Source organism: Bacillus rossius, chromosome 1 (assembly GCF_032445375.1).
Source record: "Bacillus rossius redtenbacheri isolate Brsri chromosome 1, Brsri_v3, whole genome shotgun sequence".
NCBI lineage: Eukaryota > Metazoa > Arthropoda > Insecta > Phasmatodea > Bacillidae > Bacillus > Bacillus rossius.
Window position 1 is genome coordinate 220,277,345 of NC_086330.1, and position 24,589 is coordinate 220,301,933.

Sequence of the window (24,589 nt, forward strand, 5' to 3'; positions counted from 1 at the left end):
CAAATATCATCTGCCATTCATGCAGTCCTGTGTTTGTAAACAAACGAGGTGTTTGTTTATGTTTGGGTCACATCAGTCCAGCATAACGTGTGCCTGTCGTCATATAAGTGTGTTACCCTCACACATTCTGGCACCCAACGTGGGGCTCGAACCCACGACCCCGAGATTAAGAGTCTCGTGCTCTACCGACTGAGCTAGCCGAGCCTGGCAGTACCACTTTTTCAACTGCTCAAGAAAAACCAAGTCTGGGCATGGACGCCGGAGTGCGAGACCACCTTCGAGGAATTGAAGCGGCTGTTCATGGAAGAGCGAGTCTTTTACCACCTTGTGCTGAACAGGGAGTTCCGGTTGTACACGGATGCGTCGGAGTCTGCCCTGGGCTGCAAGCTGGCGCAGTGTGACGAGGACGGCTGTGAGAAGACTGTTGCGATGTCCAGCCGGACTCTGAGTGCCGCGGAGCGGAACTATACGGTGACGGAGCGCGAAGCACTCGCCATTGTGTGGGCCCTCCAAAAATTCCGTGACCTGTTGCTCGGCAAAAGAATAAAACTACTCACCGATCACCAGGCTCTAACCTGCCTTAAAGCCAGCAAGATTTTCGGCAGTCGCTTGACGAGATGGTACCTGGTACTCCAGGAGTTTGACATCGAGTACCAGTATATTAAAGGTTCAGACAACGATGCCGCTGACTATCTGAGCTGGCGCGAAGAAATTCATGTGTCAGACGCCACGTGTGCGAAGTGCGCACGCCAGTTCCTTGTGGCGCCTGCCGGCGCGCAGCGGTTGCATAACAATCCACGCCTGAAGGAGCTACTGCGAGATCTGGGTAACCAGCAACGCGAGGACGAGTATTGTGACAAGATCCGTGGTCTCCTGTTGGAGCGGCCGCCGGAGCATCTGATTCATCATCGGTTTTGTATGTCCGCTGACGACATACTATTCTACCACTCGAAAAAACCAGGTAATTTTGACGCGGAATGGAAACCTGTTATTCCCGTCAAGATCCGGACGGAAGTCATCTGGGAGGTTCATCGGTCCCTAGGCCACGTCGGTAGCAACAAGTTGTAGCACGCCCTATTCCATCAGCTCTACTGGCTGGGGATGCCGTGCCAGGTGGCGCGGGTGACGTCATCATGGGATCTTTGCCAGAAGGCCAAACACCCGCAAGTGAAGTTACACAGGGTGTTGCAAGCCATCATTCCAGAACGAGCTCTCCAGTGCATCTCAGCGGACTTGTTTGGTCCCTTGCCCGTGTCCACGGGCAGCGCCAAACACGTTTTCGTTTTAATCGACGTTTTCAGCAAACATACCAAACTGTATGCTATACGGAACGCCAGTGCGAAGACGGTGCTACGACACTTTAAAAGTTACGTTAAGGAGATGGGCAAGGCAGAGCGTGTGCTCACCGATCGCGCTACGATGTTCGTCAGCCCGATCTGGCAACAGGGCGTTCGAGATTTGGGTGTTACCCCTACAATGATATCTGTCCGCCACCCGCAGAGCAATCCGGTTGAGAGACAGATGCGCTCGCTGGGTAACCTTCTGCGCACCTACTGCCACAACAAGCAACAATCCTGGTGCAATATGCTACCGTACGCAGAATGCGTCCTGAACCATACAGCGCACTCATCGACAGGCCTAACCTCCTATGAAATCCTCTGCCGGGCACGGTCCGAGGTAATTGACCCTACCTACCTCCCGAACGTCGACAGTTTACCGAAACAGAACGATTTACCGAGCTGCGAGGAAGTGCATGAATTTGTACGAGCGAAGCTGACGTCTGAAGAGGCCGCGAGTCAGCGCCGGAAGCCGGCATCACATCCCGCAGGCTTCCAGGTAGGCGACCTTGTAGGTACTACGGAAAACAGCACCAGTGAGTAAAAAGTGGGAATTTATTACCAAGAAGCTCTGCCTTCCTTACGCTGGACCGTTTCGTGTCACGAATGTGACCAACGAGAATTGCCACACTCTATCCAGCATCGACACCGGAGAAGTCGTCGGGAGATACAACTTAACACAACTGAGAGCTTACAAGAAGCCAGTTGCTGGATTAGCTTAACTGTGATGACCATTTGTGAACGGTGTTCATGGTGTTAGTGCATTTCCTTAGTGTGTGTGTGTGTGTTAAGTGCGAAGGCTATGTGTTCCCGCCTTTTAATATCGTGTAGATGGGTTTATGACACGTTGAACGACCGTGGCGTGTGTGCCCGTCGTACTGTAGCGAGTTGAGTGACGTGTAATTCCACTCCCGCTGCGTGTCTATTTACAGCGCAGGAGCTGATTAGCCGCCTGTGAGTAGTGTGTTAGTGTCTAACCCCTGCAAGTCACGAGTGCATTGACGCGTGAGAAAGTGAAAGAAAGAAAATAAAAAGGCGATAGAATGGCTGCGTGAGTTTTTTTTTGTGATAAAAGTGAGGAAAAAGAGTGCACTTTCAACGCCAGTAAGTTTTAACACCGTGTGTAATAAAGTGTTGTGTCTACCTGATTTTAGTCTCTGTGTAAGTGCTATGTGTAGCTAGCATGTGTTACCCCTTCTAACGTTGTTTTTTTTTTCTTCGTCTGTTGTGCTGTACGTCTAGTTGGGTGCCTACGTTGTTTTTTTTTTTTGTTCCAGCCCGGCTTCGTTTGTGTTTGCTTTTCCTTGTGTTTCTCTCTGTGTAGTGTGAGGTATGTTCCGAGAGATTTGTTTTTCTATGACCCGTGAGCGGTCATTTCTGTTGTAGAACAGAGTTGTGTCGGAGTGTAGTGACCTCCGTTTTTCCCGTTGGTGGATTACGTGCCGAGCTGTGGCCGGCATGTCTGGGAGGCGATTAGCCTCAGCTGGTCGCCGCGCGAGGGGAAGTGGGACGTGTTCCCCCCCCCTTCCGCGCGCTCATTGGCTTTCGCCTGGGTGAAGCAGGACGGAGGAGTTTTCTCCTCTCCTTCCCGTTCCCCTCCTTTGTTTACGTTCGTGGGAGAGCGAATTTTGCTTCATGGCCACGTGACTCCCCTTGACATTTCATTCACTTGAAGTCAATACACGAGGATTTTTGTGTTTGTATTTAAAGTCTAGGATAGCAGTCAGTTTTTTGTTGTGGATTGTATTATGTGTAAACATGGGTAAACTTTGGTGATGATTTTATGTTTCATGTTGGGTAAATGTTAATTTGTTTCGCCAGACAGGCCATGTAAATATTTTGTATTTATTACCCAAGTATTATGTGTTTATTTTATATTGTAAACTTTTGATAAGGGTTAAATTAGTGATGAGAGTTTAGTACAGTAAAGTTATGATTTGAGATGGAGACTGTAGGCAGGTAAATTCATACCTAGCAATGTTTTCTTGTAATAGCTGTAGGTTCTGTACTCAGTTTCATTAATAATTGGTATGATTGTGGTTAATCTTGATGTATACAGAGACCATGTTCAGAGGAAGGCAATTTTTTTCTTCTTCTTACTGGCAAATTAGAAAAAGGCTTAATGTGACTAGGACATTAAGAACAGAAGAGTGAGCGAGTGAATATTAAATGGCACCTTCGTCATGAACTTTGAGTGAATTTATCCATGAATTCGGTGAACGTTGGTCAACATGTCCTGCTACTGGACTGGTAGTGTGTCAAGGGGCAGTCCTTCCCCGGCTTCGGTGTCCAGTGGGAGCTGTCGCCGCCACGTGACGCATAACGCCCTGGATCCTGTACCGGGCGTAGCAGCTGTCATCTGGAGGCCCCGACACCAGCTGTTGGCTGGCTGTTCATACCGTCACTCCAAACCCCGATGGAGGTCGCTGCCATCCCTTGCTCTTGTTCGTCGTGTTCTTCCTGGGCTACTGGTTTTCGGCAATTTCACCACCTTCTCTCAGATAAGTGTTGTGTGGAACTGGGTATGATACTGTTGACACTTAAAACTTCCTTGGTGCGACAGTGGACCGTAAGTTTAAATTGCAACAGGAAGCGGCAAATGTGTACCGATACACGGCCCACATATATATATGGTCAGTAGGGCGTATTTAAGGATATATAAACAGTGTTTGAGGGGGCCTAGTCAACAATGGTCCGCGGTGTTGGTAAATATTCGACTTTTGAAGTGATAGTGTGACAGCGCCAGGAGAATTAGCGGCAATCGGCAACCACCTGAACTTAAAAACGGGCCAATAGGAGATGCCGCTGGTGACGCTCGGCGGAGGTATAAAAGAGCCGCCCGGCGTTTTCTCGGGGAGTCGGTCCGCTGCACTGAGTCGGAGCTCGTGTCGCTTCGCGTGAGAAGTTTTCGCTACCCGCGATTCCGGGCTGCGGAATCGCGACCTGAAGTTGAACTTTCGGTATTATCAATATTTGAGACTGTATTTATCGATTTCATCAACGCGTCCGCGGTCCGGGAAACAACTACGCGCGCGCCGGAACTTCGCCTTGTGTGAGTGCTCTGGTGACCTAAAGTGTGTGGCGCCTACTGGTGCACCTCAACGCACTCCCTGGGACAGCCGTCACGCGGACTGGAGACTGCGGAGCCAGCGCAGCATTCGCAAGGTAAGGCGCGGTCGCCTTGAGTCGGCGCCAGCGCATTGTTGGACTGCAAACTCCCCTCATCTTACACAGTGATTCCCGCTACGAGACGTTATCGCAGAGACTGTGCCATCTAATAGTAACTGTCCGTGGTCCCCCCAGAGGTCCTGGGGGTATAAATAGCCTACCGACAGAGTTTTAGCCCGGAGTAACCCCCACCCTTATTTAATGTGTAGACGGCATCTACGTGTTGTGTTGGATACCAACAATAGAGACTGAACTTGAATTGGACTGTTGTCGAGCCGGGTGCCCTACGTAACGTCCTGTAGTTTCAGTAACATTTTTTTCTTTTGCTAGTCACATTGTGCCTCAGAGAACTTTAGCCATTATCAAGTATAAATATAATTCTAATGTTATGTTATTGTTTTGCCTCCATTTCCTTAATATTATTAAAATTTCTTGGAAAATCTCATATTGTTTATTTGTACTACAGGTTAGTCTCCTTAATTATATTTTAAAGGTATGGCAAACAGAGCTAAATAATGTTAGGAACCAAAGGATTTCCTTTTGCACTCATGTATTGACAAATATCATCTGCCATTCATGCAGTCCTGTGTTTGTAAACAAACGAGGTGTTTGTTTATGTTTGGGTCACATCAGTCCAGTATAACGTGTGCCTGTCGTCATATAAGTGTGTTACCCTCACAATTAATTGGAGGAATAATAGTATTAGCTATCTATATAACAAGATTAATACCAAATATAATATTTTCAATATCATCAAAAAGAATATTTTCTCGAAAAATTGAATTTTTTTAAATTTGTTAAAAATTCCTATAAATAGTTTATACTTTTGGTAAGTGTTAATAGGTTATATTAAAACTCGGCATCTTTCTTAATATTGTGTAATTTCCTCTTTCTATTACACACATTTCTCATACACTAGCCATATTTCTTTTCTTACTTACTCTATTACAGTCGTAGCAACATAACTTATTCAAACCAACACCAAAGTTACCTAATGATTTTATTGTTTCCAACAGCCCCCCTCAATAAACGTTATTAGGTAGACTTTGCGAAACAACTAAGTAAACAATACAAGTGAACAGCTAAAACAAAACTTAACCAATAATTTGCATTATTCTAGCCCTATACTTCTTATACATTTCAAGAGTGTGATCTTATTCACTGCTTTAGTGAACATGTCAGCTATTTGATCCTGAGTACAAACATATTTTACACTGATAAGACCCTCACTGATTTTTTCTCGGACAAAATGATGGCGAATGTCAATGTGTTTCAACCGTTTGTGATTCTATGGGATTTTGACACTCTTATTGCACCTTGATTGTCTTCGTATAGGATCACAGGTTCATTTTTTAACACTCCCAGATCCTGCAGTACCCCTCTGATCCAACACGCTTCAGCCGCTGCACCACTCAGAGCCATGTATTCCGCCTCGGTAGATGACAGGGCAACAGTTGACTGTTTCTTGGAGGTCCAGGTGATGGTATTACCTTGGAGTTGGAATACAAAACCTGATGTAGATTTTCTTTCTTCCACATCTCCTCCCCAGTCTGCATCAGCGTATCCACTCAGCTGAGCTGCGGGTTCTTGTCGTCGGTAGACAAGTGTCAAGTGTAAGGTCCCTTTTATATATCTCAAAACGCGTTTTAGGGCAACCCATAGTGCTTCACTTGCCCGGTTTTGATATCTACTCAGAATGCCAAGAGTAGCACTAAGATCTGGTCTTGTGCCTAGGGCGACATACAACAGGCTTCCAATAATCTGTCGACATTTTGTTTCCAGCTCTTTGTCTTCTTCAGTGTCCTGGAAGTTTATTTTACACAGTGGGTCCATTGGTGTGGACACGGGTCTACAGTCCGCCATTCCATATTTCACTAACAATGATTTCAAAAAATGAGTTTGATTCAATTTTAGAGTTCCAGACTTTAAATCTTGAGAGATACAAATTCCTAAGTAGTTTGACACCGGTCCTAGGTCTTTCATCTTGAAATTGTTCTTCAGACTTTCTTTCAATGCCTGAATTTGGTTCTCATCATTGCCTACTATTAGCAGGTCATCCACATACAGCAGGACATATAGCTTCGTTTTGTCTGTGTTCTTGACATACAAGCAGTAATCATGTTTTGATCTTTTCAATCCTTCCCTTTCTATAGCTTCATTGAACTTTTCGTTCCAGCATTTTGGTGATTTTTTAAGTCCATAGAGAGATTTTTTTAGTTTGTAAACTGTCTTTTCATCCCCCTCCATTCCATCTGGTTTTGCTATGAAAACTTCGTCATCTATATCACCATAAAGAAAAGCACTTTGAACATCCATTTGATATATTGGCATGCCTAGGTCATTTGCAGTCGCCAACAGAATTCTAAGCGTCGCCATCTTAGCCACTGGTGCATACACTTCACTTGCATCAAAAACGCTGAGCTGCTCAAAACCTCTTGCAACTAGTCTCGCTTTGTACTGCACTGGTTCTCCTTTTTCATTTCGTTTAATCTTAAATACCCATTTGCTGCCTATGACGCAGGCATCTTTTGGAGGTATAACTTCTGACCAGGTGTCATTTTCCTTTATAGAGTTCAATTCAATATTGATAGCTTCTTTCCACTTTTGCCTTTCATTGCTCATCATTGCTTCTCCGTATGTTTGCGGCTCATCTGCACAAAGAAAACTTGTCTCATATTGGCTCAGATACCTTGGTTCCTTTAGTTTTGTTCTATCCCTCAAATTACATGTTCCCACCTTTTCACATATCTTTCCACAGTTATCTGTTTCAAAGCCTCTGAATTCCTCTTCATCTGCAGATTCATTATTTAAGGATCTATGTTCAATCGTATTGCTTCCCTCTACATTTTCCAGTTGTATGCCTTCCGCTTCATCCCTGTAGTGCTCTTCAGTTTGGATAGGTTTGGTAACTTCGATTCCCATTGTTGTTGTTACACCATCTGGCTGGAACACTACATTTCTTGATATTTCAATTTTTCCTCGGTTCAGTACATATACCCTGTAGGCCTTAGCATTTTCCTGATACCCTACGAATAGTCCTTTTGTGCTCTTAGGGTCCCATTTCTTTCTTTTCTCTTTAGGCACCTGCATGTAAGTCTCTGTTCCAAAGACTTCAAAATGTTTGATTTCAGGAACTGACTTGAACCATAGTTCATATGGGCTTTTTCCTTTAACAGAACTCGTGCCTGTCCGGTTGATGGTGTATACTGCAGTATTAACTGCTTCCGCCCATAAGGTTTTGTTCAGGTTTTTGGCTGCCAGCATAGTCCTGGCTGCCTCCACAACTGTTCTTATTTCTCTTTCAACTTTCCCATTTTGCTCTGGGCAGTAAGGTGCAGACTTCTGGTGCCGTATTCCCATTTCATCAGTGATATTCCGCATTTCTTGACTGCACAGTTCAGTGTCGTTTCCCGTTCTCAGAATTTTTACTGGATTTCCGGTGTCGTTCTTAGCTATACTTAGAAAGTTCTTAATCTTTTCTTTAGCTTCAGATTTGAACTTCAAGAAGTAAACAAATTTATACCTTGAAAAATCATCTTTTATCAATAGGAAATATCTTGAACCTCCAATTGATGCTGTTTCCATCGGGCCACAAATGTCTGCATGAACGATCTCACAAGTGTCCGTCGTTTTGTGTTCACTTGATGAAAAAGGCAGTCTCTGTTGTTTCCCCTTCATGCAAGCTTCACAAAAGAAGTCCTCAGTACCTTGCACTTCTATGTTGTGGCTCTTCAGAATATTTTTGACCTGCTCTGTATTTTGGTGCACCAACTTTTCATGCCATATTTTAATGGAAGGCTTCTTCACAACACTCACCACAGCTGGGATTGGTTCACACCTAAACATCATCTTGTACAGCTTCCCCTCCAGAGTTCCAACAGCATACACTTTTCCAGATTTACTAAGTTCACATTTAGACTCTCTCCATTCAATTTGATAACCTCTTCTCAACACTGCACCAACAGAGAATAAATTGAATTTGATATCAGGAACATATAACACATCTTTTATCTCCGATATTTGCCAAGAATTACCATCATACACCTCTACTCTCACAGTCCCTACCTCGTTTGCTACAAGAGTTGACCCATCACCAATTACAATATGTTTTTCACTATCCAGCTTGCACATGTCATAAAAAAAATGTCTTTGAGCACACATGTGTTCAGATGCTCCACTGTCCACATACCAGCTTTTGTCATCCAGGCTTTCACTTACCATTGCAGCACTGATAAAAGCATTCAGATTGCCCCCCTTTAGTGTACGATGAGCAGGTTCAGAGCTTTTTTCAGCTTTTAACCTCCATCTACAATCTTTACTGATATGTCCCATCTTTTCACAGTAATAGCACATACGTCTCCCACCTGGATTATTAGTTTTCGATTTATTAGAATAGCAGTTTTTCTGAATGTGTCCTGCCTTCCCACACTTAAAACACTTTAATGGATTCGGCCTACCTTGATTTTTAGACAACAGGGCGTTATCCTGACTGCCCTTTACAGAGATACGCTCCTCTTCAATCAACAGACGTGCACTTAACTCTGACAGTTTTTGGTCCTTTGTTGACACAGACTCCCAAGCCGACACAAAGTGTTTATATTCTTCCGGTAGTGATACTAAAATCTTCGTCATTAGCATTTGATCGGACAGCTTCTCCCCATGCTGCTTCAGCCGGACCACCAACTCTTGCAGTTTTGACAGGAAAGCCGCGACTCCTTCCCCTTCGTATTTTAAAGAAAAGAACTTGTGCTGAAGTTGATGCAAGCTTACTTCTGACTGCTGTTCGAAAATTGATAACAATTTATTCCACATCTCTTGTGCTGACTCGCAAGCCAAAATGTGCATCATTGGTCCTTCTTCTAATCTTGTGACAATTATTTCTTGAGCTTTGCTGTCTCGTGTCACCCATTCCTTTAATTTCTTCTTTTCCGTCTCGGTTTGTGAATCATCATCCACCACAGTAGGTTTAAACTCCTCTCCAGACACCACACTATATAAACCTTTTGATTTTAACACGACCGTAATTTGAAATTTCCAAACACTCCAGTTTGATCCATTTGCCAATCTAATGTAGTTGTAGTTGGATTCCATAATGGATGCCCGCACTGCGTATTTTCTTCTTCTTTTCTCAACACATCACTATCGCAATAAAACTGTGATACTTATTCAATAACACCAGTGTACTTTCATACGGCCTGGGCCCATAACCTGTTAATAGGTTATATTAAAACTCGGCATCTTTCTTAATATTGTGTAATTTCCTCTTTCTATTACACACATTTCTCACACACTAGCCATATTTCTTTTCTTACTTACTCTATTACAGTCGTACCAACATAACTTATTCAAACCAACACCAAAGTTACCTAATGATTTTATTGTTTCCAACAGTAAGTGATTCTCAAAATTTCAAAGTGGAAGGCTAATGGGTTTATAGTTAAGTAATAATTTTAAAAAAGGGTGTTCTATTAGTTTTTGCTTCAGTTTAATACTATGTACCCTAACTTTACTTAATTTATTTACAATGGTGATTATTACCATAATTAATAATGTACTTAGGAGGGTTGCTTCTAATACAACAATTAAGATTATTTACAAAATAAAATTTTTATTTTAGTTGAGTTGGAAATAGTTTTTATAACTTACTTTATAATGCATTTTATTTGAAAATGATAGGAGACACTAATAAATAACAACAAGCAGTTTCTGTTGTAAATGATTCTTCAAGTTGTGACATGAAAGGTGTCTAATAGTGGGTAGCCTGTTGATTGTTTCATGAGCTGACAAGAGCCTCACAGTCAAGTTGAGACAGGCTCACTCTCAGTTCTCTCTTCTGTCTGTGTATATTGTAGTCTGCATCTGCAGTTGGTATGAGTAGGGTGTCAGTACATAACGTAGGTGTTTAAAAGTGAACAATCTCTTGAGCTCAAATAAGTTAAAATATAAGTTCTATTAATTCCTTAAAAGTATTTTTATTTTTAGTGAGTGTTTACAATAATATTATTTTGTAAGTACTACATGATAAACCTTTATTGAAGCTCTTTGAAAAATACAATGTTAGTGTGATGGTCTTTTTCTAAAGTTTAAAAAATGGTTTAAAACAGACAATTGAAAGCAAAAACAAATTCATTAAATTACAATGTTTTAACCTGCTAAACAAAACTAATCACACAATTAGGGATAAAAAGAGACTGAGGAATGGAACATCTTGGATGTTTAGTTTATATCCTGAAATACCTAAAGAAGCCAAAATTTGTGATTATTGTAGGAAAGAAATTGGAAATTTAAAGGTAGACTATACTAATCAACCTGACCCCTCTGGCCTGTCTTGTTCTCCAGTCAAAACTAATGAGGAATACAGTTCTCAGCCACATGACCCATCCTTTTTTTTAGATCCAAAAATTGTAATTGAACAATTGAATACTTCAATAGTTGAATTAGAAATCTCTCCTATTAACGTTAAGAAAATTCACTCTTAGCATTATTCTACAGAGAAAGTAAAAAAGATAAACTCTGCATTGAAGCGTAAACTCTTTTTAGCAGCTGAAGATTCATCTAGTGATCTGTCGCAGAGAAAAGTCTAAGTTAGAGACGTGTGCGCAAAATTTATTTTCCAGGGCTTTTACAATAAAGCTGAAAAAAATATACAGTGACAAAAAATTTGTTTAAGTAAATAAACATCTTAGGAACAAACTCATACCCCAAAGAAGCAAAATAAAGATATTGTTAGGTGAAAAATACAAGCATAATTTTTGCGTGCCTCGTGTAGTTATCTGCAACTCAAGTAATCTTATATGTGGGAAAAGAAATATAAGCCAGTAAAAAAGTGCCAACAGTCATGTGATCTCCACCAGTAAGGGGAAGACAGCGGCAAGTGTAAAACAAAGAAGTCATTGTTTCGCCATGTTGCCTAACTAGACAGGCAGTGCTGGGGGCACAAAAAGTGAAACCAGTCATTCCAAACCACACCAACTGCCATTTTTAAATTCATTAAATTTTGAATTCAATTTAAGTACTGCGACATACAAATTAAAGGCGGTGACAATACCACATCTACAACTGATTGTTGTAAGCTAGCAAAAAAATGTTCAAGTTATTTTCATTCAAATTATTTATTCCATTTTTGATGGAATTTAAAATGCCTGCATGCCATATGAAAATAGGTCCAGAGCAGCTAGATCGAAACTAGATTAAAGAATGTACCAACCCAAATAATGAAAATAAAGTTCCCACTGTATTGACAAAATAGAAAAATATATAAATTGTAAATAAAAAAATACATACCTTAAAAAAATTAACTAAAAACCAAGAAAAAACAATGAATTCATTACCCTCATTTAAAATAAAAGAATACATAACATGATATTATATAAAATAATCAATAATATTGTAATTTAAATCGTCTCAGTAACAAAAATTTTGATTTTATCAGGTACTCAAATTTTGAGACAAAAAATTATTAAAATATTCATTTTTACGGTAAATTTCAATATAGCTACCAATAATATTAAAATGAACAAACATAATTCAATTTTAAAGAGTTTAAGACATAAATCCATTACTACTAATATTTCTGTACAGATAATTTTCAAATTTAATATTAAAAAAATACAAAATTAATAGAATGAAAACATTAATACATTACTTTATAAAAAAACTGACCTGCAGTAGGTGACGTGATGGCAGACGTGCTTACAATCGCTGGAACGGTGGTCACTCTGTTGATGGAGCGAGCTACCGACCCCTGGACACCCACTCCACGCAGACTTCCCGTGCTGGATGACATCTGCACATGTGCTCTCAATCAGCAGCTACCAGCTCACTATCTTACAGTCTGATTCAGCCACATAGATAAGCACACAAAACATGCAACCATAATAAAATAGTCACAGTCACCCTCATTTATGCATACAGTAGTGCAACAACAGTAGTGAAACAGAGTTACCTAAATAAATGTGAGTACATTATATGCCAATCTGCCACAAATGATTTTGCATGTTTTTTTTAATTGAACAACCGTGAAATATTTTTTACGAAAAGAAAAAATAATAGAAATTATTAAAAAGGTTTTTGTGTCAAGGTGGACTGAGTTGCTAGAATGGAAACAAAGACACAGTGGTTAGAACACTCGTACCTTGTTGCTGACGGGAGAGGTGGGGGACGTCTGGGTGACCTTGGTGGAGGTGGAGGTGATGGGCGGAGTGATCTCGCCGGGACGGTTGTCGAGAGGCTGGTCGTCGTCTGTGCTCACTAGCTGTTGCAGCTCACACTCTGCACTCTCTTCTGCCATCCCACCAATCACCCTGCGCAGTCCCGGGTCTTACTTCCATACCTGAACACATTCTAGGTGCAGTACGTAAGCACAAACATTTATGAACCTCCTTGCAAGGGTAAGATATTTATGACATCAATGTACACAACATGTACATTGTATATGTTAACTCGTACATAGAAGGATCTTAGGGTCAATTACGCCACAGCTAGGTAGAACTTTAGGTACTAATATTTAGCCCAATATTTTCAGCTATGCTTATTTCAAGTTTTCCATTTCACAAGCCATTTCTTGTATGCCACTTATCTCGTGTAGTTACATATAATTTATCTCTATTGAAGTTTGTTAGAAACACAATAATAAGGCAGTGGCGATCTTTTTTGTTAGTTTTAGGGACATATAAAGTTTGTTTGTAAAAAAATACAGTTCAGAAACCATAGAAAAATTTTGATATCTTAAACTTTCTTACAGGATTTGTAATAATTTTATATTATTAAAAATTAAAGTTTTCACATACATTACTTTTTTTATTTTTTTAATGAGTGAAATGAGGAGCTTTAGAAATATGTTTGAGTACTTCATTTAGCATTTTTTTTTAATTAATTTCCCAAAATAAAAAATGCAAACCCATTCAATTTTTGCTCTAAGAATTGCAATTAGTTTTATTTTAATTAATTGGTAAATCTTTAATTTTACAAAAAAAATGTTTAAAGTACCTCAAATGTCATATTTAGGTAGGGTATTTTACTAAACAAAATCGTAGACCCACATGCAAGACAATTATGAAAATGTCTTTATGATGGGATGAATTTGTGTGTAAAATGTAGTTGCAATTGATCCAGTTATATGTGAAATATAATTATATCAATTAACTAAGCTTCAGTTCAAGCTTTCTTGCATAGGATAAATTGTAGCTCTTAATTCACAGTAATAAAAAATGTTAGCGATAAACAAAATTTACCGCTCATGATTATGTCCAAGCATTGGGTTGATCTTTTTGGAAAAAATAAGAAGGATCATTGTAATACTGATAAATTATTAACATGATTAGTTTAGTTACCTATCAAATATATTGTGTATTGTGTGTTAAGTCAAAAATTTAAAGTGATTGTAATTATTAAAAAAAAGTCTATAATGGTTCTGGTTTGTTTCAATTCAATGAAAAGGGAGTAAATACAGCAACATTAACAGGTGTTAATGGTTTTATATATGTATATATGTGTGTATATATATTTTGTCACAACAAAAAATTAAGTATTTAAATACAAATTAGGATGTGAACTTATTTGATAACAATACATAAAAGTATGTATAAAAATATATAATAATAGAAAATAATATATTTGAAATTTGTTTCAATGAAACACAAGCAGAAGTTTTATTACCTAAAGCACATTTTTTTATACAGTAAAAAACAAGAATCAGAATTTTTATGATCTCAGTGTTATTTACATAATTTTATTTTTCTTAAAATTTGAAGGTTATTTATGTGTTTTGTATTCATAGTCAAATAGCAGCTAAATAAATGTGTGGCCATTTTGCTGTCCGATAACCACCAGGTAAGAAGTTAAAAACCCAAAATTGGGTGTTTAAAGTTAAGCTTTTGGAATGTAACTTAAACTAAAAGTGTTCTTAGGTTCAGCTTACAATACTAATTGAACGTGGTGAAATTAGCCCTTAGTACATAAAATATGTAAGATATGAGTTGTTTAACTAAAATATTAATAAAATTATTATACAAGACGTGCCATAATTTATGGCTGGCCTTAGTGGGCTAGCAAACTGCCTCCACCAATCCAACTAAAGATATCTAAATAAAACCACACCAATTTGTATTAATAATTAATCACAAAAATTTTAAAAAATTTTGTTAAGTTTTAAATAATCATAATTTTTACCTAACTGCTGCCCTTGCGTTGAGAGTGGCATGATCTTGAATATTTGGAATCCACTCCAGTCTATTAAAAAAAAAAAGTTTTTGCACCAATGAATTAAAGTCTCAAAAGGTCCCTAGGTCGGGATTACTGTTGTACTGCCGATGTCCGCGGTGCAGTTGGTTGAAGCCCTCACTTCAGTTTAAAGCAAGGGATTCTATTAAAACATTCAAATCAAGATAAGACATGGATATGTTTGTTTTTTAAATGTAGCAATTAAGTTTGTAAAAAAAATATGGGAATAAGAGTAGAGACATTAATAAAATGTGTGTGTGTCTTTGTGTGAAGGTAGGGGGAGGGGTCACTTGGCAATTTTTTTTTAAACATTCTCCTACAATGACATTAAAAACAATTATTTTTGACTATCTTCCTAAGGATAAGTTTCCTAAAAATTGTTTCTATTCTTGAATCAGTGGCATGGGAGATAAGGTTTTATAGTATGAAGTGTTATCACATCATAAATTTGTTAGATAATAATTATTAAATTTAAATGATTTTAACCCCTTGATGGTCAGTGGAAGTTGTTATTCACAAATACTGTGGGTTGGTTAGTTTATGGATTACGTTTTGTTATGTTACTTTTCGCATGCCCTATCAGCTGTTAAGTAGTTTTACCTAAAAAAAGTCATGTTTAGAGCATTACGAAAATTGTAACAATCAAGAAGTGTTTTGTAAATTTATAACACTAAATTTACATTAAAAGAATTATAAATGTGTTCTGACAGCCAAAAATAAATATTAATTAAAGTAGAATATAAATTTTGCCAATGAGTTACGGCTCAATTCCAAGTTAAAATATTAATTACAAATAATTTGTAAAATTTTTTTTTTTCCTTTTATTAACTACATTCCTAACAATATGATAGGTATTTACATAAAATTAATTATGATTTGTTTTACTTGCACTTCTATAGTATGCCACTTTTAGGTAATTTTTATGCCACTTTTAATTTTTAATTTTTCATGGAGTTTAACATTGTTTAATTTGTAAAATTTTTAATGGGAATTTTAATTTTGATGTTTTTAACTTCTATTAATTCAAGCCTTTCGGCCTGAAAGTTGCATTCTTCACTGGAGCACCCTCGCTAGTTGTCAGCAGCTTTATTTCTATGTCACTGCGCTGCTTTCGCACTTTGTCATCCTCTTGGGCACAGCACACACCACTTTCCCACCAACTTGTTCCAAACGCAGTTTACACTCTTCCGCAATTCTGCAGCATTCATTGCTCTGCTCAAGTTTTCATTTCTTTTCTTTCTACTGACATCTTCCCTCTGCAGATTTTTAACTGCACTGTGTTCTGGACTTTCGTCCTCCAGCAGAAAGACTTGTCTGTGGTCGGCGTCCTCTGGCTCACACCCAGAAACCAAGACAACCATTTCTTCCTCCGCCACAACCAGTCGACTTCACTGTGCATGTCGGCCTCTCGTGTTTTCAGCGGTTCATTGAAAATTTGTTTAAAATAATATGTATTCAACTCCGGAGGGATTCTATTCCCAACAGACACCTTTCATCATTTGCATAATTAGTTTTACTGGTCGGCATTGGAATTTTCATCGCCTCGTGTGTGTGTGTGATGTGTAATAAACATAGCAACATTGTGTTTTGTGCATCATCTACATCTGATAATTACGTATTGAGATCATTATCCGAGCCCACATAATTGGTCAGTGGAATTCTTAATTTTATTTCAATTCAACACCCTTAAGTTCAATACCGTATTGAATATTACGTGTCTGATTTGTGTTGTGTCTATCTAACCACTGATGCAGTGGGTTTGTACCAGTTCGTGAATACCATTTGGTGAATACCAGTTCGAGAATACCATCTGTAATTTCCCATGTACCTCTCCAGATGATGTTCAACCCTCATTAACTTTTATTAAGCCTGGAATAAGCCACCATGTCATCTATGCTGTTTTCCAAGGTCCCATGATGCTCTACAGCTAAAATAAAAATAACCTATCTTCTGTATCACATTAACTATGAGCACTGAGAGATATTTTTTTTATTATTTATATATTTTGAAGCAACTATATACATTTTAAAATGCTAATTAAACTTAAATTAATCTTTAAGGGGCCCAATTTATTAATTTATTTTATTCCATATATTTTCTGTAGTATTATAACTTCTTGAGTATTAAAATGGGGAGTGCGTAGTTTGCCCTAAACACATTTTCGAAGCATATTCTTGCATTCCTCATTCCAAACAGGCGTTTGCCCTAAAAGCGTTTGCCCTAAAGGCGTTTGTCCTAAAGTCGTTTGCCGTACAGGCGTTTGCCCTACAGGCGTTTGCCCTACAGGCGTTTGCCCTAAAGGGGTTTGCACAAAATGTTTGATAATCACATTCAGACCAAGCTCCGGCATTTGCCCTAAAGGCGTTTGCTCTAAAATAAGTTTTTCGGCAGTCGTTTGCCCTACAGGCATTTGCCCTACAGGCGTCTGCCCTAAAAGATGGTGTGGTTTCGTTAATCCAAAACATAAGTGCTTGCCGGCGTTTGCCCTACAGTCGTTTGCACTAAACGGCATTGGCCCTAAAGTCGTTTGCCCTACAGGCATTTTCCCTACGTTTAGGGCAAACGCCTGTAGGGCAAACAATGTGTACCCTTAAAATGTGTTGACCAGCAAAAGAAAAAAAAAACTCAATTTATAGTTTGTTATTTTTTAAACCTGATTATAAAAATTAAATACTTAGTAATTTCAACATGAAACTAATTTTAAGGAAGCATTGTAAATGCCCTCTCAAACTCTGATTTTATGATAATAGTAAGAATTTTTCCAGTACGCATCCAAACTTTTGTATTAAATGATTAATTAATACATTATTTAATTTTACTAAAGAGTAATGTAACAACAGTGACACAGAGCAATGCATGTAGCAAGGCCTTGGGGTTGCTGGGAACTCAAATAGGCCTACATAATACACACATTATACTGAAGACTCTTTAATACTACTAGAAACTGAATTTTCAGGTTTATATAAATTTAGAAAACACACAACTTACACGTACATTGTAACTGTACTGTACTAACCCCTCAAAATGTTAATTTATGTAATATTTTTGCTATCAAGTTACTGGCTGAAAATACAGGTGACAGTAGCAGAGTTGGCTGGCTATAACACCATTAATGAACTGGTGTCTCGAAATAAATTATAAATTAAAGTTCGCTCTAAACAGAGGGAGAATATATTAAAACTAAATATCTTTTTGACTACAGTTCTAAGTAAAGTGTTAAATAAAATTTTTCTGTTATACAGATTTATTGTGAAAAAATAAGGCAATGTGTCCTATGTGGGTTAATTGTGTTAATTAGGTTAATTAAGGAGCTATATATAGCACAGACTCCAGATAAGCCTCGGGAACGGATATCATACGTACACGCATGGCAGGAGATTCAAACACTGGGCCATTGATGGTGCTGGTGGGAGGAGAGGGGCCCTGAAGTGGGGCGAGGCACATCGGACTTAGGGAAGGCGTAGCACTGGTCAACGTCAATATTTATAATTTTATAAAGTGATTGTTTCTTGGGATTCTGCCATACCCTTCGGTTAGGTTAAGATAACCACACAAACAGATGTGTCAGGGAAGCTAACGAGACCTAGGAGCAATGGTATCTCATCTTGCAGTGCAAGGTATGAATGATAAGAATAAAAATTGCGCTGACTGGACCATAAAATCGCCAATAAAAAAGAAGTTAAAATTAATAAAAATTTGTAAACAGAATTTAAGTTTTAAAAAAAAATAATAAACACTACATAATTTCGGGAGTCAGGACATTACATCTTTATTACATTTACTTCAACTTACAACAAATATGAGTGAGTATTAAAAACAAACATGAGAATTTTTAGGTTACTTGGTTACAAAAGTTACTTTGTTACAATTTCATGACTTATGAAGCCTAAGCCAAATAGGAAATAGATGATTAAATTACTTTTCTATTATGTAAATTACATTATGCTTCAAGTTTATAGTTTTTAAGTTATTACTTCAATGATTTGTTACACTTTAGAATTTTGACGTGTTGACAGAGATGTGCACTTAGCTTTGTGTCCAATACATTCTATAATGTTTAACAAGATATTTGACTAAAGAAGTCAATGGATAAACCAAGATATTCACATCAGTTGTCTTAAAAAAAATTCAGTCTAGATTCATTCTAGCATTATATAGACCTAAATAATTACCCTTTTTGTAATTTCTGTAGGAAGAAGAGAAATTATAAGTAGTATACACATAGTATTATTATTATTATGATTATTAGTAGTAGTAGAATATACATATATCAATGATGATTTTAATATCTAGAGTAGGATAAATAAATCTACTTTGACAAAAGCATCGTGTGCAAGAATAGTGAAGCAAAGATCTAAAAGGGGATTGGAAAATAGGGTATAGCTACACTGAGACAGACCCAGACTAAAGGTAAAATTAAGTAGACAGTTCCTTAGATTTAGTATAGGCTTGTGATGATGGAGTGTATGTTTACTGATACAGCCAACACCAAGCACATTAATGTCTCCAAGTATTAACAGATCATCTTGAATGTTTGTGAATTTATCTTTTAAGTCTTCAAGTTACTTGACATAAGTATTTGAGGATGTTTGAGGTGGGATATAGATTATTACCAAGTGTTAGAAATTTGTTTGAACAGGTTTTAATTTTGATCCAGACTGCTTCAATTTAAAAGTGATCATAATGTTGGGTTGGTTGAACAGACAGAAAATTGAAGTTTATTAACAGCAATTAACACATTACCATTTTAGTAGATATTGGTCAGTAAAATAATGTGAAGTAATATTAGAAAGATTGAACCATGCTTCTCTAACACAAAGAGCTAAAGTTTTAGAAAATTCAGTAGATTTAGTTTTGAAACTTCTAATGTTTTGGTAAACTATATCCCACTGAACTGTATTAGGCACGCACAATGCTCCTCCCAGCACTGTGGTCAGCCGTGGCTCGTCGATGTAATCAGTAGGTAGTTTCCCATAGAAACGGCAGATGCGGCACCCATTAAGCCAAAAAACCAGTGTTGTTGATTCTTTAATCTTCTTCCAATACTGACATGTGAAACCAGGCATAGATATTAAATTTTGTACGGAGTTCAGCTACTTTCACTTATGAGGGATTCAATTTAATATTAATGCAGTCAACAATCTATTGTTCTTGGAGGAATGGTTCGAAAGAAGTAATAAAAAGTGCTTTTGTTTTTCTAAATATTGATACAACTACTATTTTTAGAGAAGATATATTCATAATGCCCACTTGCATAGGTTTTTTTTCTTCCCCTTCTTTAGGAATTGATTTGGTTTGCCCCATTGACAGTTTTCAGTCTGTGCTTGCATTGAACAGAGGTAAATCCTTGTTTGTCGACACACTTTTTGGACTGTTGCTGACCACTCGAGATTCCTGCTGTGTCGTAAGTAGATCACCAGTCGAGCCACTGTTACCTGATATTGTCGCATGTTAAGTACAGGGTAATTATAAAGTCCGTGAAACATTTAAAAAAATCAGTACAGTGAAATGGCTAAGAATTATGTAACAAATCATATACTACGTGAAAGAAATTCTCAGTTTTTTTTCACTAGTTATAAATGTTCTGTGTGTCCACCTTGCGTCACACGACACACATCTAATCGATAGTCCAATATTGCCCATACCCGACCCAGAATATCAGGAGTGATGGTAAGAGCAGCTGCTACGATGCGGTGTCTCAATTCGTCAAGGTTCTGTGGTAGAGGTGGAACATAACACTATCCTTGATGTATCCCCACAAGAAAAAATCGCAAGGTGTCAAGTCCGGTGATCGTGGTGGCCACGGGAGTAGCACTTGGTCAGTGGCCGCCCCACTGCCCATCCAGCGATGCGGCAACGTCTCATATCAGCTTCAAGTTGTGGCATAAGCCACAATTGCAGCATGTCGAGGTAGGTGATACCAGTGACAGTTCTCTCAGTGAAGAAGAAGGGGCCATAAACTGTCTTGTTTGACATGGCACAGAACACGTTAACTTTTGGCAAATCTCGGACGTGTTCGAGAGTTACATGTGGATTCTCTGTCTCCCATATGCGTGTGTTGTGTCGGTTGATTCTTCCCGAGAGATGAAAAGTGGCTTCATCACTGAAGATTAATTTGCTTGCAAAGTTATCGTCTTCAAGACGGTTCTGCATGGCAATGCAGAACTGCAGTCGGAGCAATTTGTCATCGTGGCTGATGGCTTGCAGAAGCTGCAATTTGTACGGCTTCACTCTTAATCGCTTACGAAGAATTTTCCACACTGTTGGCTGAGGGATGATCAATTCTGCACTAGCCCGATAAGTTGACTTCTTGGGACTCCGCACCATCACGTCCCATACACAATCCACTGTCTATTGTGACACGCCTGGCCGACCCGACTGTTTTGCGTCGCACAAACAGCCGTCTTCCTCGAATTTCTTGTACCACTTCATTATGCTATTGTAAACTGGTGGTGTTTTGTTAAACTTGCCACGTAAAGCTTTTTGGACACTCACTACCGATTCGCTACGGGCGTATTCAAGCACACAAAAGGCTTTCTCTGCCTGGTTCGCAGCCATTTTCAGCAACTACATGCACTAGCGCCCCTGTCGGTTGTTTTTTAAAATAGCTTTTTGGCACTACATTCAAAAAACTTTGAGAGTTGTTCTTTCACGCGGTACCTATATAATATGTTACGTTATTCTTTTCCATTTCGCTGTACCGATTTTATGAAATGTTTCACGGACTTTATAATTACCCTGTACTTGTTACCAACCATTTGGTTAGTTATTTGACTGTAGGTTTTCTTATCTTTTTCATACGTAATTATTGTTTTATTATTGAACATGGTTCTTGAACCAACCTGAACTGTATCTATTGTGAAATCATCATCACTGCACACGAGGACCCTCATGAACACAATGAATCAATGTTGTCAGACATTCACTAATGACAGATAATAACACCAAAAAAAAAAGCACCAGTTAAGCTTACTTTGATACCATGAGTTATGATGGAGCACTCAAACACATGTCCATTGGTAGTTAATATACCGCCACAACTGAAAGCAAGGTAGGTACCTCATTATTATATGATGATCTAATAATGTTGATTTGAACAAACCCATAAAAATCAATATTAACACTCCCCGCAGCCGACAGTTTTGATGTCAACTCAAACCATTCTTACACTTGACATATTCTCCTATCACTGTATGCTTCCTCTGGAGGTCATGATTTACTAAGTCCGTACTCAGCAGAAAAATTAACACCACCAGAAGCACATCAACATGCATGAGGCAAATAATAAACACTTAGATTAATGCCAATAGCTAGTTCAGAATTTGTTATGAAATTAAATTTACACCGGAAATTATCAACGTGACTACTTGTGCTCTAGCTGTTACCACACCCTGCTATATGGCACACTATCTTTACACGCGATACTCTGAGGTTACCTTTTGGGCACAACCGTAACAGATGATTACAACACTCCTGACCTGTCAGGGTACGTGTAGCCCTGGTGTTGACCAGGCCTGTTGACACACTTCCCCAAATGTTTATGTTAACGCACTCTATGCTTCACCTTCTTAGGACAATTAACCCTAATATGCCCAGGTTCACCGCAACCAAAACAAATAATCTGACTTCCTTGCATGTGTTGCGGTGTAGTGTCAGATCAGCTCTCCTCTCCTTGAAAACCTGAGTCACTATCCTGTTTCAGGTAATTTTTACCAGCTCTCTTAACACTGCAGTTATCATAATAGTAACGGAATAGCCTTTACTTAACTCACAGCTCGCTGCAGCAAGTTTTCTACCGACTGCAATGGTAACTTGGTATTAATTTTGATTTCAACTTCCATTAATTCACACAATGGGAACCATAGCCAAACAGTAGGCATTTCCATAAATTATCCTTCTGGGTTAAGGCAGACCTAAATCTCCAACGTATTTCTTTACGCACATGTTTGTTATTACGGCACAAAAATTGACGTAACTCGTATCCTCTAATGTCGTATCACACTTACGTGCACTTTGCCACAGCTGCTCAAAAGTGACAGACTCAGCTCTGAACCCCATGATTCCCATGTCCGTTAACGAACTACGATAAGAATGCCTTGGGTATCAACTCCATTCCAACCTACAATTTCAACAGGGATGTTAGACGTACCAACTTGTTGGTACACATACCATTTTTCAGGGTCTTGTACCATGTACCAAGTATAAATTGTGCTGGTATGCAGAAATACCAACTTTGAACATCGACCATACGCGATGCACCATGCATTACCAATTAACATTAGGCGTGGACGAATGATTCGAATAGTTACGTTTTAATAATTCCATCTGTATACGTTTAATAAAACTGCATTTTAAGAGAAATTTTTAAGTGATAATTTAATTGAAACCATTCATACTAGGTGCTAAAGTTTTTATGGCCATCTTATAATTTCAGAAGCTAGTTCTGTAGAAATTGATCACAGCGCCATGCCGTATTGCCGTCATGGCGTGCGGATTGAATAAAAAATAGGTTACCAACCTTATCATACTTTATTTGTTGACAATTGTGAAACCTTTTATGTTTCCATAGTATATATCGTATTAAAGCAGTTTATATAAATATCATTATATATATATTTATATATATATCATTATATATATATAAAATCTATGAAACAAAATCTACAGGATCTTTGTCAGTGTAAGATCTTGGAGTGTACCAGTTTTTTTTCTTCAGATACCAGCTTTTAGTGACATCTGTACCAGGTTCGTTGAGCCACTGTCTAACATCCCTGAATTTCAATGACCTAACCAGTGTCTGACGGACACTGATCGCTGATCAGCCCACGTGACCCCTGGAGTCAAGCGTCATGTGGGTTGAACAATCGTGATATTTACTGTTTCCTGGTTCCGTTTTAAAAGGTACACATAGAATAACAAACATTCATTACCATTTATTTTTGCTTTACAGAATATAAATAAATATTATTGAACCACAAATTTCCAGAGATTAGGCAAAGTTACAGTCTTAGACATGGGGAGGAAACTGGAATAGGAAATTGTTGCACAGGCTTTTTTTTTTATGGACCCTTTTTTTTGTTAGTTCGTCATTCGCCATGATACAGGTGACCGCGCTAAAAGCAATATCACACAATCACACTAAAGACTTCAACAAGTATAGCATAGCTACTTGTACTTGTAACGAAGTTTCTACATAAATTTTTGAAAATTATTCAGTATTATAATAAACATAATTTGCTTTGAAAATACTCCGCTAAAATAAGTAGGATATTTATTTGACTCGCAAGGGTTGACTTGCTGGCGCCATGTTGTTTTTAGTGGTAAACAACGGGGACGCGGATTTGTGTCGAAAAGAATAGTGACTATTCCGCCTAAGCAATGGCAAAAAACGGATTTGTGTCGAATCGGAATAGTCACTATTCCATACAAGATTTAAATCTCACAAGTTGGCACGGACTTGTGCCGACCCGGAATAGTGACTATTCCGGTTCGACACATTTCCGTGTAGTGAAGATTCTAGTGATGGGCAGAACGGATCTTTTGACCGAATCGGTTCTTTTGGATCAGTGCCGTGAAATGATTCGTTCAGAACGATTCGTTCATCTCGGTCAATTCGTTCTTTTCTGTGTATAGGATCTGGCTCTTTTATCAGGTGTCGTAACTCGTTCATCCTTTAGAGTATTACGTACGTGTTTTTGTATTTGAATTTGAACATTGCTTTCCGTAACCAGTGAATCACAGTTGCGTATATGAAACAAGATTATTTATATTTTATTACTTTTTAAGTTACAAATATTAATATATAGGCTATTTACACACTAGTGACAGTAAAGTGTTTACATGTAGACCAACACATTTAGAGA

The 24,589-nt window shown here is 38.4% G+C and overlaps 1 protein-coding gene and 1 non-coding gene across 8 annotated transcripts in view; both read right to left on the bottom strand.

Annotated features, from left to right (window-relative positions):
• The window catches only part of LOC134527305 (coiled-coil domain-containing protein 28A), a 127,842-nt gene extending 104,974 nt beyond the window's left edge, over positions 1-22,868 (bottom strand). The window contains exons 1-3 of one of the 7 annotated variants that reach the window (XM_063359857.1): positions 22,669-22,868; positions 12,640-12,808; positions 12,168-12,291 (exon numbers count right to left, since the gene is read on the bottom strand). In XM_063359857.1, coding sequence (XP_063215927.1) covers positions 12,168-12,291; positions 12,640-12,808; positions 22,669-22,793 — 418 coding nt within the window. In that variant the 5' untranslated portion in view covers positions 22,794-22,868. The other 6 variants (XM_063359856.1, XM_063359861.1, XM_063359863.1 and 3 more) reach the window with 6 other exon arrangements.
• On the bottom strand, positions 132-204 carry Trnak-cuu (transfer RNA lysine (anticodon CUU)). The gene has a single exon. It is a non-coding gene; the product is annotated as a tRNA-Lys (tRNA).
• Positions 22,869-24,589: the final 1,721 nt, after the last annotated feature.